Source organism: Dromaius novaehollandiae, chromosome 5 (genome assembly GCF_036370855.1).
Source record: "Dromaius novaehollandiae isolate bDroNov1 chromosome 5, bDroNov1.hap1, whole genome shotgun sequence".
Taxonomy (NCBI): Eukaryota; Metazoa; Chordata; class Aves; order Casuariiformes; family Dromaiidae; genus Dromaius; species Dromaius novaehollandiae.
The window spans coordinates 71799424-71817091 of record NC_088102.1 but is presented as its reverse complement, the minus strand read 5'-3'; the positions used below and the strand labels follow the sequence as shown (position 1 = coordinate 71817091).

The 17668-nt window shown below is 46.3% G+C and overlaps 1 protein-coding gene across 1 annotated transcript; it reads left to right on the top strand.

Annotated features, from left to right (window-relative positions):
- Window positions 1-581: 581 nt before the first annotated feature.
- Window positions 582-16546, top strand: CDHR5 (cadherin related family member 5). Its single transcript, XM_026110712.2, has 14 exons — window positions 582-751; window positions 967-1145; window positions 2060-2110; window positions 2465-2557; window positions 2676-2774; window positions 3915-4025; window positions 4374-4550; window positions 4823-4913; window positions 6722-6819; window positions 7573-7779; window positions 8789-8905; window positions 9870-9942; window positions 12137-12288; window positions 13870-16546. The coding sequence occupies exons 1-14, from the start codon at window positions 673-675 to the stop codon at window positions 14452-14454; spliced, it is 2112 nt and encodes a 703-aa protein (XP_025966497.2). The 5' UTR covers window positions 582-672; the 3' UTR covers window positions 14455-16546.
- Window positions 16547-17668: the final 1122 nt, after the last annotated feature.

The following is a 17668-nucleotide window of genomic DNA, read 5'->3' as shown; positions in this document are numbered from 1 at the left end:
AACACTAAAACATAAACAGGAGCATTGATACCTCCCCCCCCACCACCACCACCAGTCGTGCTCTGCTTGTCCATCTCTGGGAACAACATAACATGCTGGAACTAGAAGAGAGAAACCAGAGGTCATGGGCTGGAGAACAAAACCTGTTATAAAGGCAAACGAGGGCCATGCAGGCATTGGGAAGGGGGTATATTAGCATCACTACTGCACGTTTCAGGAAATGGTCTCACCAACACAGACTGTATCCCTGGTGTATCAGAAATATAAATTTGCCCACTTTTCCTCTGGTAGGAGAGGCTGGAGTATAGAGGCAGCTTCCCAAATGTCAGCCCTTGTCCTCCTTTATGCTCATCTCAGGGACCTGGCTTTGAGCTCTGAAATGCTCCAAATATTTCCTTGGCCCTAGAGAGAGTTAAAGATCAGAAAGACCCAGGATGAAAATCGAAAATGCAACTTCCTCCTTATCACACTCCATGACCACTAAGTATCTTTAGATAAGTCATCCAATCGGGCAAAGAGGCAAAGGTTGAACTGCAGCAATTCGCTCAGAAGAGCCAATCCTTTTTGCCTCCCTGAAGCAGTGAATGCACAACAAGACGCTGGGAGCAATAGGGAGACGAGAGGATCAGCTTAGTCAGAAACAAGGCTTTCTTCAACTGCCTGCAGCTCACCATGGCCCTTTCTCACTTGTTCCTCACTTCTGTGTTCTTTTTGCTGCCTTCCGTAACGCACGTTTTGGCCCAGCAAGACGGTAAGTTGTTGCAGGAAGCCCACGGCCACAGAGGAATAACCTTCACAGCAGCAGATTGCACTTTTAAAGCTGGTGGATGGCTTTTTCACACCCTTCCTCCAAGACTGCTTCATTCAAGGACCTTCTCTCCAACTCAAGGGGTCTCAGGTGTGACCCAGCTCTGTCATGGCATACATCCCTGGGCGATTTTGTATCTCACTTGCATGTTTTTCCAGGATGTTCTGTGGATAACCAGAATCCAAGTGTCAATGAAAATAACCCTCCTGCCTATGTAGTGGCCACCATCACTTTGGAACAAGGCTTCACCATAAGCATTGATCCTTCCTCCCCTGATGCCAGCTATTTCACCATACAGGGGTCCCAGCTGCAGCTGACCAAAAGTGTGGACTATGAGGTAAGCTTTTAGCTGGCAAGCTGTAAGGGTGGGATGGAGAATGCTGGGGTGCAGCAGGTTTCAACCTGGGCTCTTGGACTTCCAGGGATTCGTGGCCCATTTGTAAAGGATATAGGAAATAATTCTGAAAAATAAGCCTATTGCAGTTGGGTTTAAGTTTACTGCTGGGGAGATCTGCCCTTCCACGCAAGAGAAGATCTGGAGGAGGGGGATGCATGGTACACATGCTGTCCCCTTCTTTCCACGACTCTGTAGGAATTAGAGCAAGGGGAAGGCTTTAAAACAAAATTGCGACAACTGCAGTGTACAGAGCTCTCCAGGACTAGGTAAAATGGTCCCTCTTTGCCTGTACAAAACACAGCCCTGAGCAGTGAGGTGATCTTGGGTGGACTGTAACAGCAGTATAAAAGGTTAGTGAGTTTAGCTAGGTTGCTGCTACATTATTTTACCTTCCTGGAGGGCTCTGTACACAGTGAAGAGTCTCCTTAATCTGCCTTTCTCCTAATGCAAAAACCTACATTTGAGCAAAGAATGGCAGACATAGTTAGGCCCCGCAGGCAACACTGTACTTGCTGCATGGCACATTTCTGTTTTATTCCGTTTCAAAAGAAATCTCCATTTGAACTTGCCTAAACTGGGAGGAAATGGCCCATGAGCTCTGCTGCCATGTCATGGGAATCACAGGGAGCGAAGCCGGGGCATCACTCCGCGTTGGCTCCAGCGGAAACGAGATCCCAACACTGCTACATGGCTGTAAAGCAAAGAAAGAAAGAGAGAGAGAGGCCTGAAAACAAGCAAGAGCCCTGGCAGCAGTTCTGATTTAGCAATGCGTTGATTTGCCTCATTTACCACAGAAAGTGCCTGTACATTTTGGCTTATTTCTAAAATCGCTTGGTTTTTGTCTCTGCACACAGGAGGACACCTTGCTGTTAGTCTACCTGCTTTGCACTGACACTGCTGGGCAGGTGAGTGCTCTTCTAAACACTCAGCCCTATTAAAAGGTACTGCAGAAGAGAACGTACCTCCCCCCGCTCTTCCTCATCCACTGCATGGTGTGAGGAGCCGTCCCCTCTTTGCCGGCGTATAAACCCCTCTCATGGTTAAAGCGAGAGCAGCCGAGGGGCTGCAAATGGGGAGGAGGTGGGAGCAAACCCCCCAAATGCCCCGCCGTGGTGGGCTGGCTGTGAACCCAGCCCCCATCCAGCCCCCATCCAGCTGTGCTCCTCACACCATCCTCTCTGTTCACATCTGCACGTCGGGACCAGCCCCTAATGGTCCTAGTTCGTGTCAGTGATTTTCTGCCTTTACCCTCTCCTCAGAGCAATTCTCTGCAAATTATTGTGACCATTGTCAACGTGAACGATAACAGCCCGGTTTTTAAGCAAACGAATTTCACCCAAATAGTTCCTGAGGTAAGCATTTTATGGAAGTGAAGAGGGCACTGGGTTACCCACTGCTGTGGGGCTAGGGAGGAGTTGCCGGGGGAAAGCCCATTTCGCAGAGAGAGCAACCGCGACAACTTTGTTTCAGGACACAAAAGTGAATGCTACAATTATATCCCGTGAAGATCTAAGTGCTACTGACGCTGACCTGGACACCATTTATTATGAACTTACAACAAGAGTGCCCGTGAGTACCTTTGCTCTTTGGGAGAGAAGAGGTAGCTCTAGAGAAGTCTTTGTGTTTAATTCAGACAAGCTCCAAAATGAGGCTGAGGTCACTGAGTTGCATTTAGTTCACTGACAGCTTCTGGAAGAAATACGACTTCTCCAGAAAGGTAAAGCAAAAATCAAGCGATGGTCTGGCTAGCAGAAGAGAGCAATCAGCACTGCAAGTATTGAATTCTTCCACTGCTCACACTTTTATTACACTGTACAGGGATATTTTAAGTCCTGTGCTCCCAGGAAGTCCTGTTGGTCTGTGAGCATATCAGGAGAGACCTTTCCACTCTGCGGAGTTCAGGGTGGCACTGAGCTGGGTAGGGGAAGAAGGGATTATTCTCCTGTTTGCCAGCAGTGTCTGGGCAGAGTAAAGATAACACAATTTGCCCAAGATCACACAAAAAGTCTTTCACAAAGCTCAGGGCAGACTCCACTTTCTCCAGGTCTCAGTTTAGTGTAACCTCAGGGATTTTAAAGGATGTGAACAGCAACTACCAGGTTTTCAATTTTAGCCCTGGAAACAGATTTTGTGCTTGCACTGGTGAAAATCTGGAGGGACACTAGTCAAGACATAAGGGTGATGGAGAACCAAAGCAAGTGCAGAAGGTTATAGACCAAAATGCAACAAATCCTGTTCCCAGTTTGGCCTTACAGTTCTTTCCAAAGTTCAACTGTGCTAGGCTAAAGCAAGTGATCTTGCCAGTTTTCATAGGCTGAGGAGTCTTCATCATTTTTTGCTCATGGATGTGAGATCAGTTGGCTGTCACGGACCCAAAATCAAGAATTGTTGGCAACCCGTAGAGTGTAGGAAAGAAATGAGGTAGAAGATTTCCTCCAGTACCTGCTGAGCAGGTAGGCAGGTCGAGCAGGGGATCTTGGAGAACAATATTCATGGGGACATGAATGAGCCTTTCTGACAAGCCAGGCAACTCCAGTGTATGATTCCAAAAGATTAAATAGCTCTCACATTCCTATCCCCCCCCCCCCCCCCAATAACTCTCTGGGCTTGAAGGTCTGATTGGGATGACAAATTCAGCAATGAACAGTATTTCAGAGCATGTGTCTGTCATCAAGTCTGCTAGTAGGGTTTTTCCATTTTTTTTCCCAGGACACAGATGGTTATTTTGCCATAAAAGGAGTTAATAACCCAGAAATTTATTTGCAAAAAGCACTGGACTATGATAAAATCAAATTCACAACTTTGCTCTTGTATGCAAGGGTAAGTTCTTCAGGAGGAACAAAAGGTCTTGTTTGCCACAGCCACTCTTAGCCTGAGGGTAAGTCCAAGGGGCAGATCACTCGGATGGTGGGAGAGAGGGTGAATGCTGGAGGCAATGAAGTCCTTCCTCCCTGCTGAATCACGCAGTGACTGCACCCAGCCTTGTACTTGATCTACTTCTGTCAGCAGAGAGTGAGATAACTCGCTGCTTTAGCTAATTTCACAAAAACAGCTAAGCCTTAGAGAGAATCAACTTATAGACCTGGGCCACTGGCTTCTTTGCAGATGGGATCCACTTTTGGCAGTCAAACTTCTGTCTAATGAGTACTTTTTTGCTTTTGGATACAGGACAGGCCAGTGGACAGCACCGATACCACCTACACTGCTACTGCAACAATAAGCATATCTATTGAACAAGCTGACACCAAACCACCCTGGTTCCTGCCCTGTACCTTCATTAACACGGACAATAACATTTGCATCAGCAGCCCCTACACTGGTAGGGTCAACATCTCCGAGAAGTCGGTAAGCAGGAGCGATCAAACAGTATCTCTGACCCTCTCCTCTTCCTGGTGGGCAGTGCCTACTAATTTCTGCGAGCTAGCGCTCGTCTCCAGTCATAAAAGCAGATGACTCAGAATGACGGTGAACCTTCATCGTCCTGGCAAGTGGGGGTTCCTCCCCAGAGCAGCGCTATTTGTCCTTGATCCTGCAGCATGTCACGGAGGACAGTGCCGGAAAAATGCTAGCGTTTGGTGTTCTGGGGTTGTATCTAACAGTTTTCCTTGCAATTGCAGACTACACCACTCACCCTGGAGCCTGGGCCCATCTACGCTATCGATCCTGACTACACTTTAAATGAAAAAATAGTGTACAGCATTGTTGGTGGTGAGTAGAAGTGGTTGCCTTCCCCAGACTGCATTGCTTAGACATTCCCTACATTACCTCTTAAAAGGAGATATTCTCAGCAGCAGTAGAGTCAAGGGGTAGGGGATTTGCCCCTCTGTTTCTGTCACAGATCTGTAATTAGGTCCACAGAAAATTATGAATTAATTAGAAGAGACAGACTTCACAGAAAGAAAGAAAAGAGAATTATATTCCCAGAGGCTGAGGACCATGAACTCTGTTGCAAAGGGACCTTATTCTTTCTTGAGTGAGACATACTTTATCTTTAAGCTTTAAACTTGCTTTTGCCACACTGCTACTTTCATTCAGTTCTTGAGCTGAACCAAAAATTCTCATCATCGGCATAATTTTCATTCATTGCCATGAATTATGCTCTTATTCCCCTGCGCAGTGCCACTGTCTGATCTATCCTGTTTTAGCCTTGATTTCAAAAAGATGACCTGAATATAATCAACTGATTGCCCAGTCATTGACTGGGCCGTTTATTTCATTCAAAGATTTTATTCTCTCTCTCTTTTTTTTTTTTTTAACAACAGTGGTCTTTTTGATTAACTATCAAGGCAAAGCAGATCATAGCAGTCAGGTAGAGTGATCAATTGTTCATCTTCCTTTACTTCTTCCATACAGCACCACACCTGTGAAGATCCTCATAGCAATAAAGACATTAAAGAGCCTTAAAATCCTCCACTATTTTGGATGTAGTGTGTTCCCATCCCCCACGGTTAATAGGGAACCCCCGACTGAGGGTCTTTGTCTAAATGCAGCCTGTAGCATCTCAGAGTGAGGAAGACCAACCACAACCAAATATTGTGCTCATATTCCAATGTATATTCAACATAGGAAAAACGGTTTTGTGATTCAAATGTGTGTTGGCGATGTAGAAGGCTGATTTCTACCCCTATATCAACACAAGAAGGTTTTTGTGTCTAGGCTCCTTTTGTAGACAGGTGAGAGAAATAAGCATTTTCAGGGCTAAATTCAGCTCGTTTTGAGGCCAGTGTCAACAATAAGCCAGATAAATCATGTGCTAAAATGCCCTCTTCTCTTTACTGGCTAAAGAGAGTTTAGGTAGCTAGTTTAGGTAGAGCTGTCTGACCTTTAGATGTCTAGAGTATGTTAGATGAATCCCCACCTGACTTACTGTGTAGCTTGGTTCCCTGTCTTTAAACTAGGAATAAGCCTTCCCTTGCATCTCCTGTAGTGCAGGGTTAGGGTTCAGGATGGCATTAATCTTAGGGAACTGGAGACCTCCAGGCCTCAAATTGCTCCAGAGTCCTGCTCAGCCCAGAGGCTGAGGATGAGGGCATGGAGCCAAGGCTTAACATTCTGTGAAATCTTTGCTGTCCAGTCTTTGAGGTGGGGTCTGGCATTTCTGTGATGGATGAAGAACTAGGAGAAATCTAGCACTGTGGGGTTCTGGGGTCCACTGGTGACCCAGGTGTTTATAGCCCCAGCTACGGACCTGGACCTAGTGCTTATTACTGGATGGCTCTAGGCCTGCGGTAGAATTTAAGCTGACTGTATCTGGGCCTATGCACTAAAAATGCAAAGCTTTGCTCTCCTTCCTCGTATAGTCAGATTTGCATGTCTTCTCACTGCTTTCCGTCTACTGAGTCCCCCTGAAATGATGGCCTGCACCTCCAGCATTTGGAGCAGCCAGCTAGCAAGGACAACAGCATCATGCTGTAGTGATGTCATCATCTCCAACATGTGAAACGAGTGAGTCACAGGAGCTCCAGGTCACTTTATCAAGGCATTCAATGATTAAATAATCTTTCTGTTTTCTTTAGGGGATACGGATGAAGTGTTCTCAGTGGATGCAGATACAGGGAATCTAACTATGAACAAAGCAGCAACTTCCTCAGACCCATTCCTGTTGCAAGTCATGGTAAGTCTGATGACATTGCATATGACAAGTCAGCAGAGCTGGCTTTCTAGGAAGCATCAGTCTTGATGTGACAATAGTCAATTACATTAATAATTCAGACTAACGTGGTTGCACCCTTTCTTTTGGAAGGATCCAGTATTTGACTGGTGTCTTATACCAATTTACATGCAAAGCTCCTGCAGCTGTCAAAAGGCATTTTCACTTATGTGTGGGCTGCACCATTAAATCAGGTTAACCCATGAGGGACATCCTGCTGGGTTGAAAGTATTAGGGAGCATAACTGAAAGGCTTTCTGCAGGCAGGATTGGAGCTCCTCTTTCAGCTCAAGAGGAAACAAGGTGTTGAAAAGCACTCCTTGCACATATATGCCCAGCAGCATCTGGACTCTCAAGCTGTAACTGGGCTGACCAAAATCCCCAATGAAGATGATCAGACTCTGTCTGCTGGTGCTGGAATCCTGCTGCTTTACACTTGAGCATGGCAATTTGTCCAGAGGTGACCCTTATGGAGGATCACATCTAGATTTTGGGGCTAGACCAAGATCATGTGGAGGGCCAGGAGCAGAAACAAGGCTAAATCACTAGAACTTCAAACCACCAGCCTCCTGTGATAGGCTGATCCAAAGCTCACTGAAATTGAAGGGAAGAACCACATAGGTTGCAAAGGGCTTTGGATCAAGCCTATCCTTTTACGTCTCACCACTAACAGGAAAAAGAGTAGCATCTCTCTCTCACCGTCTCTTTTTCTCTCCAGGCCTCCCAAGTCAACAACATACAGAAATACTCCGTAGTCAGTGTAGAGATTAAGGTCATCAATAAAAGTGACTATGCACCATACTTCAACAGCGAGATCTACAGAGGGACAGTATCTGTTGGTCTGGCCCCAGGAAGCTTTGTCCTAGAAGCTGATACTCCTTCCAAACCCCTGATGATAACAGCAGCTGATGATGATTTCACTGATGTAAGGAAATGAAAATGTCCTGAATCTTTCCTCACTACTTCAAGGTTAAAGCAGGATTGGCAAACATGAGGAATGGGGGGGGTGGAGGGGGGAGAGACATGTTTTCCTCTCGTGTCCCCTCTTATATGTAATCTGGAGACAGCGCTGGACTCCTCTCTTCCAGGAGTCTTTCCCCCCCGCCGTAGGTCTACGTAGGTGAGCAGATCCACTGCAAAACAGCATGCTGAGTAAACCCAGGTTTAGCAAATGCTGTGAATGAGTCCAGACCTGAGTTAGGGCCAGGTGAGGTGGTCATGAGAAAAGTTCAGGGATACAGGAGAGTTATTTGTGGACTGACACAGGAAGAGGAGCAAGTCCAGAAACAACAGACTAGCAAGGACCTGCAGTCTGGGCTGAAAATTGTTGGCCTTCCTTTAATGACTTATTCTGAGAGCAACATTCTTGTACAAAATACTGGGAGGAGGAAAGGGGAAGAGATTTACTGATTAGCCATGTGGCTTTTTTTTTCCTTTTTTCTTTCTTATACTCCATAAAGGAAAGAGGCTGCCAGTTTTATTGATGGCAGGGCTTCTGCAACAGGATTAGGGACCTAGGAGGGGAATAGCAATATAAAGACAAAGTAAAAATAATGTGCAGCCCTCAGCACAAGGATTATTCTCCATGTACATCTCACTTTGGCACTGTATTAAAGGCAGACCTGATGAAATTTGCCTGGTCCCTTGCATAGATGTATTTTGCTAGGGCAAACATTAAAGACCCAAGGCAAACTGGATAAGACTTGAGGTTTCTTAGAAGGCAACTCTTTTAGGATACGTTCTTGAACATCGAGCAACAGGGTGAACACATCTGAGTTCAACCTTTCCTGCCTCCCCGTCCAAATTTATTTGTTGCATTATGCACCTGCATATACTTCAGACATATTTATACAAGCCCAGCCGATGGGCTGTTACAAAGATGCATGCAAAGCACAGTCAGTGTGGTTTACTTGTTCACTCATCTGGATTTTCAGAAAGTCAACCCAAACATTGAGTATCTCATAACAAACAGCACTGATTTCACTGCAAGCAAAGATGGACTCATCCTGACAAATGTGATGCTACAGTCACCAGGGATTGTAACCATGGAGGTAAGAGAACTTTCTTCATAACCTTACCAGGGCAGTGGAAGGAAGTTGGAGCTTCTAATAGAGACACACCATGGGTGGAATTGCATTAGCTAAGGGACGTAATGAAGAGACATTGCTTGCCCCAACCATTTGCATCATAAACATATAGGGTTGGAGGGAGATGAAGTGATAGTAAAATTATCCTGTATGACACAGGCTATTGTTTGGTGCTAGCTGTAAAATTGTCCTCTCTTCTTGTAGAAAAGATCATGGGAGACAAGCCAAAGGTCATTTGGGGAGATTTTGGGAGCCTCTCCACATTTAATCAGAAAAAAAATCAAGAAAATATAACATCTAGTTTACATGCCCAAATCTCCACCTAAAAAGGGAAGTCTATTGGAATTTTTTTCCCCCACTCATACTGTCTAAGAGACATTGCAAACTTCATAGGACAGAGCAGGGACAGTTCAGGATTTTGGGAGGGGGGGAGGCAGGGAGAGGGGTCTGCTCTGTTTGAGATGATGGAAATTCAAGAGTGGCTGTCTCAAATGGACCTGTGCCAAGTTAAACAGTGGGTGCTTGTCCTTGGTTTTGTGTTCCTAGGAACAGCTCTATCCAGCAACTCAGAGCTCCCTTGTAAGAGGTGCCCAACAGCAAGCTCTAGTAACTGTGCTGTCCTGCTGTTGGTACCTGCATGCCATGCCCTGGGCAGATACCTGAACCAGCTTGACATTAATTTACACTACCTCGCTATGTGAACGCAGCCTTGCAAAGCTGCCGCAAAGCGGTACGCAGAGGTCACGACGGATGCACCCAGTTCTGGCCCAGGATAGGGCCTCCAGAGAGCTGTTCTCCTTCCTTGGTGGCCAGATATAGGCAAGGACACAGACGAGACACTGTGTCCCCAAAGGGCCCATCGTGTCCCTTGGGAAAGAGTTGGAGATCTAGGAAGTCCCTAAGCTGTCTCATTCCCATGTTCACACAGGCTCTTGGAAAAGACACAGTAAGCCTGCAGGAGGCACGCACTGTGATTGTGGTGGAAGTCGTCTCTGCCACAGGTAGGCTGGGCATCTCTTTGCTCTCTCTTTCACGGGAGTGACTGGGAAGTCTTTTACAGTTTTGTGGGCAAGCTGGCAAAGACAGGTCACCCACGGCAGTCTGTGGGCCTGGCATGAGGCCAGCTCCATGTTTACAGGAGGTCCTAGGGTGATTATGACAGACCGAGCACTCAAAGGACATCCTTAAGATGTGGTCACCACATGCCTCAAACAGCCTCTCCAGGCTTTAAATAGTGCCATGCATTGTAGCGTCTTTTCTTTTTAATAAACCAAATCTAAGTCTGGGGTTACTTAGAGTTGCGTTTTGTGGGCCAAAACTAAGATAGAATGTCTTATCATGGCAAAGGAGGATTACTGTAGTATTTGGAGGGTTGGTGTAGTATTTGGTGCCAAGGAGTGTGCATGCAATGTGTTGGAGGGCACGTTACTGAATGACTTAATATCCAGGGAGAAATTAGAGTCCTTTTTAAAATACTCACCTCCTGTGAAGCAGTAACTGTACATTGGCCTCTGGCTTCCGGGACATCGCTGCCGGAGCCAGCCCAATCTGATCTCTGCATGAATCTTTCCCCCAGGTTGAGCTAGCTTTAACGGAGGCACTATTTACTGCACAGCACAGGAGGAGTTATGGGTGGTGAAGTTTCACACCAGTGCAGTGGGCTGAGGCTCCCTATGAGACATGATTAAGAAGTAAAAATACACTGATTTTCCAAACTCTCACCAACATATTAATGATAAACCAAGGGAGCAGTCAAATGTGGAGGGAATACTCAAAGTCCATTGTTATAGCTAGGTCAGCAGGAGAACAAAACCATGTTTCATTGATCATTAAACTTTGAAGAGATGAATTCACAGTACAAAATGAAGCTGGAAAACTTAGAAATAAAGAACGCCACTGACAACAGCAAGCAAAGCTGATGAACCCCGAGGAAGTTACTGCCTCTCAGCTATAGTGTTGATCTCCGTACAGACATTTTTGTACTGACCCGTTGCAGAGAGCATAACCTACTCTTTGAGAAAGCTGGTATATACTGCCAGAGTTACCAAAAGGGCAGGAAAGGTTTTTTCTTGTCCTTTGGACCTTGTAACACTTTTCACGTTTGCTGATGAAGCTGAAAGATTTCTTTGTGGGCAGATGGGTGTTGCCTGGAAATGAAAGACCCTTGATTTCGTTGAGATCAGGTGATGCTGAGTGGCTGCTGGCTCCCATCTGGTTGCACAGCCAGGGAGCCCTGCCTGCTGCCGCTCCATCACTCGCTCCTGTTGGTCTATGGAATAAGTACAGCTCCCGGGGAGGTCTGCAATGCCTTGCGTCCACTTGGGAAGGGAAGGCACTTTCCCTCTGTCCCGAAAGGGGCTGACAGTTCTGGTTAGGGGGCAGGAATCAGTCTCTAGAAAGAAATTACAAAAATAAATTCTGCAAAATAACCTGATGAACACCGTCATGACGTAACCCTTTTCTTTTGCAATTTGCAGCTGTTTGGCCCTAAGGATCACTGCTATTATCTTTGCCTTTATCAGCATAACAGAGATATGTTACCACACCCTCATCTATTAATACATAAGGAAGTCAGACCTGCATTGGCTGTTCATACAGACGCCAGTGTCAAATCCTCCCCTCCCAAGGAGCACAGTCCTATTCTTTTCCTATTTCTTTCCCTATTTTAATTTGACCATCAGTTTCAGAGGTGAAGCTCCAGATTAAAGGAAGCTTTGCATTTGCACACACATACAAACAAACATACCTCATTTTTGCATGCCGGTAGCAATGGATGAAGCAGGAACAGGCAGGATCCAGCTCTACTCCCTGTAACACTTGCTTGCCTAATATAGTCATGTATTTATTCATTTAGTTAAATCACAAAGTCAAGAATGAAGGTGTGATGGGGTAAAAATCACTGCCCTGTAAATGGATGCTATTTCCATATAGTTTTATATGTAGCTTACTAGAAGTTACAATATTCTTTGAGTGATGACCTTAAGAAAAAAAGCCTCTGCTTACAGGACAGCAAACAAAAGGCCTTCTGTGACATTAAATTTGTCACTGTCAGACTGTGCAGCACTAGATGGTTCTTTGCCCTTCAGAAATTGGTTGGCACTTTCTCCCACAATGAAGTTGTGTTAAAATGAATGTTGTGTTAAAACGCTAACTGGCATTTTTAGACCTCGTAACACTCGTTTGTTTTTCTTGTAGATGATACTTCCTCTGACAAGAGATACACTGCACAGGATATGGGTGCCTTAGGTGGTACCTTAGCAGCACTGCTATTAATTGCCTTAGTCTTGCTTGGATTGATGATATACAAACAGTATGGAAAACCAGTGAACTATCTGGTGAGAAAAAAAGTAAGTGCGTGCTTTGTTTGTACCTGACTCACTTTAACACTTTCTTAGAGGTAAGAAGTGAGGTCTGCGGAGGGTTAAAGTATGGACGGGCTCTCCAAATGCTGTATACATTTGTGCAAAGGTGATGAATCATATCAGAGCCAATGCTGGCAAAAGTAGCATCAATATGGTGTTGTTTGCTACTGTTCTCTTCTGTCCTCTGATGTTGGAGCCATGTGGTAGATGAGCAGACACGGTAAGGAGAGGACCATGCCACCATGGAGCACAAAATCTAAGACAAATGTGACAGGTATCAGAGGTGGTCTCTGAAAACCATGCTATAAATCACTGTTCATCCCCTCTTTATAGACAATGGAGAAAAAGGACCCTTTATATCCTATCCTAAAGCCTGGACTTAGACAGCCAGGTTTTGGACCTATAAGGGGATTTGTCTCATCTAATTTGACTCATGTATGATATAGTTGTATCCACCTGAGCTATTCAGCCTTGAGTCCCTGGAGTCCATGGTAATCTGGTTATTCTGAAGCCCAGGGCATGATTCATCTGACCAGATGTTTGCCTCTGTGTTAGGATGGGACTCTGCAGGACCTAGACTCCACTGACAAGAGTCCTAAATAATGGTTATACTTCAAATGAATGGTGAATTAGTAAAGGTTGCTGGTGCTCAGCTCTCCTGGAAAACATGCCCATGCTTATCTGAAAGGATTCAGAAATGTAGACAATAAAAACTAGCTTTTCTGGGGAGCTTAATCTTTTCCAGGCCTCAATTAGTTCTGAACTGCAAAAGAAGCTGAAGCTTTCTGACCAAGAGCACTGTGTATGGCTGAGTTTATGTGCAGCTGTAAGGAGCATGCCTTGGAAGAAGGAGCACTAGAATTCCAAACTGTGGGAAATGACTCATTATAGAGGTCCCTTGTCTACCAGGGACTGGCTGCCCTCCAGTATGCACCTGCCTCTCAAGCAGTTGGTGCAAACTTCTGTTACGGAAAATATTGGCCAAGTCATAGTTACAATAGGAAAAAACGGATCCCAGCAAACACTCTTGAACATCTAAAATGCAGGAATTGTTCCGCTAGACATAGACAGGCAATGACAGTGCTTCCATCACCAGTTGTCCCAATAATTTTCCATGCTATCTGGGCTTTAGAGTAGTTTTGAAATTGATTTTCTCCTGAGGAACAGAGAATAGGAGGACCATAGCAGAGAAGCTGTTACGTTTATTTGCTAGACTCGCTAAATCTGTCACACCCTGATCTACCTGCAAGGAAAGAACACCATTGTTCAAGACTGGTGGGGAGGGGTTGTTGTTGTTAAATTTTTCATTTTCATTACAGAAAGAGAGGGAGTGTAAAAAATACACAAGGAAAAATTAAAGTTGCTTCCAGAAAGAAAATCTGTTCTGGGCCTTGTAAGCAGCATGGGACTCACTTGGTACAAGTAAATGTACCTTCACCAACATCAACAGGGTGTTGCTGGTATACATCAGACAGAGACCAGTCCAGGCACTTCAGCTCCCCTTGCTTTTTTTCCCCCCATTTCTTTTCCTTTGATTACAATCACAAGGTGTCTCTCCTCCTGCAGTTCTCCAAAAGCCACCCTGATGATTACCAGAACCAAGCTTACAAGGAAGATGAACACCCGGATGTGAGTGCCAAACAGCATGAGACGGCAGAAAACAGCAGTGTCCAGTCAATGACATCTGTGTTAGAGCAGCCATCGCTTCCCTCACCCTCTTCCAAGTCAGCAGAAACTGATGGCCTCCCAACGGCTTCCACAGCTTCCACCGTCGTCTTCGACCAAGAGGAGAAGGAGCAGGAAGTGGAAGAAGAGAGCAACCAGGAGAAAGAGGTGAAGTCTATCCTCAAGACAGACAGGCATCCGGCAGACAATGGCTACAAAGCCGTGTGGTTTAAGACTGATGTGGATCCAGATGCTGGAGATGGGGTTGAAGTGATTGAGGACAATGCAGCAGCAGATGATGATGAGGACAGTGACCAAGACCTGGAGAAAAATGAGGAGGAGGAACAAGATTATAATGAGGACAGTTACCATGGAAGGCCGGAGGTGTCCTTTGCCCCCGAGAGCCAACTCCCCCCAGATGTGGAAGTGAAAATCAACATGTCTGGCACAGATGCAGCAACAGAAGATGTCAGTGAGCTTTTATAATGGAAATAAGCCTGCACCCACTCAAAAAACACAGGGTAATCTCAGCCACTTTGCCAAGGCAGAGCCCACCTCTCTGCTCAGGAGAAAAACTGGTCTGCAGGAGGACAAAGGTGCCTGCCCTGCCTGTCTGAATGCAGAGATTAAAGCCGGAAGAGATTAGAGCTAATTCAAACTTCTAATGATACCTTGAAATGTCACTTAAGACTTCTGGGGTGGGCAGACACATCTCTCATCTCTTCACCCTCCTGCCTATTGCCACTTGGGTCCCCCTTCCATTGCATTTCCTAAACTGGCTGCAGGTACAGCGGGGCATAGCAGAACTGACTTCAAAGCAGTTATCTCAGCTCCTAATTGCAGTTTATTCATGGCAGCTCAGTATTCATCTCTTCTTGGTGGGTGAATTAGCCAGCACTGACAGCTCGGCCGTTCCCTTTAGGGTGTTGCAGGTTGAAGCCAGCTGCTGGGACTAAAAGCAGCACAGGTCACCCCAGCCTTGCAGTTGCTCATAGGACTGCATCCAGGAGCTCCTTCAGGGCTAGGCTCTGCTCTCGGCCATACCATAGGCCATGCTCCCAGCACGAGTGGCTCACGTGACAGCTGACGGGAACAGAAGCTGCAGGAACGCTGCCCCTGGTCCCCATCCTGCCACCAGCTGCTTGTTTACGTGCTCAGGAGCTGCTGTTTCCTCTATCACTGATAAGCAAGAACTGATCACATGATTTCTTTCCTGGAGGGTTTTATCAGTTGTTCTTCTATGCCATAAAACTGCTAATTGTCCTGTACTTCTTGGGCTATTTGATTCCTACCTATGGGGGGAAGGAAGGGCTCCTGTCAGGACCTGCCTACAAAGTGCCAGGGGTATTTCCAGTTCTCTGGGCTTTTGGCAGGAATGGGGGTGATTTCAGGGGGTGCTGCATGTGGGTCAGCAGGGAACCCATTGTTCCCCATGTCTGACAGGGTCCAAGATGTCCCTTTACCATTGCCACTGAAGGTGGAGGTCAGCATTGCCTCCAAGTGCTGGATGTCATTGTCATTTCGTTGCCCTCCGCTTCATGTGGACACTGACCCCTTTGCATTCCCACCTTGCTCCACTCATGAGGAGCCTAGCAGGCTCTTTTGCCGGTGAAATATTGCCTTCTGAGCTTCACCTAGAGCTGAACTGAGATGGAAAGCAGAGGTGGTTCATTAAGAGCAAGTCAGCTCTGCTGTGCTTGCCTTGGCTCGTACGTGAGCTAGGAGGAAGCCTGTTGGTCTCCAGATTGACTTCACAGCATGACAGCACCATAGCTTGACTGAACTCTCCTCCCTCATCCTGCAGCAGTCTCGTCTTCAATTACGGTCCCACCATGAAGCCCCAAGTCAGCAAAGTGGGCACACCACTTCCAGGCAGCATGGACAATAAACCGAGTGATGCTCTAGTCCAGATTTACACCTCTTATCAATCAGTATCCCCCCACTGGCAACCAAAAGCTGGAGTGATTTCCACTGGCCAATAATATGGCTGTGTGCATTTGCACCCTATGATCTATCAGCACAAAATTTGTGCTGCTTCTGGTTTTCCCATTTTGGGGCTAACTACAGTGCTGACAAGGGCTGCTGAGGGCTCAGTGTTCAATAAAGAAACTCAGGAATGCCCAATACAAGGATGCGTCAGAAGGAGTCTGGGTCACTAGTGTTTATCTCATTTGCTCAGCTTAGCACAACAGCACAGGACTGCAGCAAGGTAAGTCTCCCTCTACAGAAGCAACAGTAACAAACAATACTGCCCTTACCCTAGAAGCCAAGCTTCATATTGCTTGGAGTTACTCCAGATAAACCCCTGAGAAAGTGAAACCAAAATGTGGCTGGTGGGATCCACACATACACCAAAGCACAGGACAACCAGTTCCAAGGATGCCTTAGCTCCTCCCAGCCTATATTTTATTTCTGTAGATCTCCCCTTCCTGGTGTTGCTAGTGCTGAGCTATGCTGTCCTTTCGTGTGGAGAGCTGCCCTTGCTATGTGGACTTCGGAAGCTGCACTTTTGCTGAAAGTGGAGATTGAGATGTGGAAAGCTTTACTTGTTATTGCAATAAAGCTATTTTCCCAGTAATTACAAGTGCAGTTTGTCTGATAACAGAGGGTGGGGAGTGAGCCGCGTGTTTGTTGTGTAAGCACAGTTCCTCTGGCAGCTCAGGATGATCCCAGGCAGACATTTCCCATGGGACTGTGAGAACTCTCCAGTAAGTGCTGGGGCCAATGTCTTCAGCCATCACCGAAGGTCCAGAGCCCAGCCTGCTCTCCAAGCTGGTGCTACCCAAGGGAGGATTGTCAATGGGTGAAACTGCAGAGCTTCTATTTGACTCCCTCCAGACACTCGCTTTCTTAACTTTTTCTTAACTTTGTCTGGCTAAAGGTCCAAACACACAGGCCGCTGCCTTGTGCACCAAGGACTGGCAGTTGTGACGGTGCTGTGTGAAGTGGTGCTGGGCACTCCTCTAGGGATCATTCTGGCCAGCGCAGGGTTGTGCCCCAGGTCTGTGCTTGACGTAGCTTGCATGGAACAAGGGATGATCTCTGTCGAAGCAAAGGAGAAAACTGAACTGAGAAATAGATGTTACACTCATGCAAGAGCAAGCACTCTCCATCAGGCAGGCAAAGGGAACAGACACATCACAGTGTTTTCCTAACCCATATGGGTGTGGGAAGGGACTGGAACGGACAGAGGACGCATGTGAGAGGGAGCAAAGTGCAGATAAAAGCAACCTGGTGCTCACCAGCCTCTTTGACTCAGTTTTCTGCAACATGGACCAGCATTCATCATAACCCACTTATTTTTATCCACAACTCTGTTAGGTAGGTTGCAACCGGCCAGTCTTGCCTCAATTTGTTTATAAAGAGCTTTGAACTCTTTTAAGGTCTAACAGCTTGGTAAGCAACTGACTGGCATCAGGAAGGAGAACTGCTGATTGCCAGATCCCTCCTGTCTTTAATGAAGCGAGAAAAACCTCTCCGAGAGAGAGGCTGACACAGACTGATGTGTTTACGGAAAGCAAGGGGCACGAGGCAGGCACAGATCAGTCCTGGCACGGCTGGATATGTGCAGCCAGGGAGTGCAGGTCTAGTATTTATAGCAGCACAATGAATTTTGCCCCGCCAGCCATCACCAAACACGACACCACCACAGTGATGAAGGGACACACACACATACACATACATGCATGCACAACTCCCT

Coding starts and splice junctions, on each gene's coding strand:
- CDHR5 (XM_026110712.2), top strand. CDS start 673: ATGGCCCTTTCTCACTTGTTCCTCACTTCTGTGTTCTTTTTGCTGCCT. Junction 1,146..2,059: donor CCAAAAGTGTGGACTATGAG/GTAAGCTTTTAG, acceptor CTCTGCACACAG/GAGGACACCTTGCTGTTAGT. Junction 4,551..4,822: donor TCAACATCTCCGAGAAGTCG/GTAAGCAGGAGC, acceptor TTGCAATTGCAG/ACTACACCACTCACCCTGGA.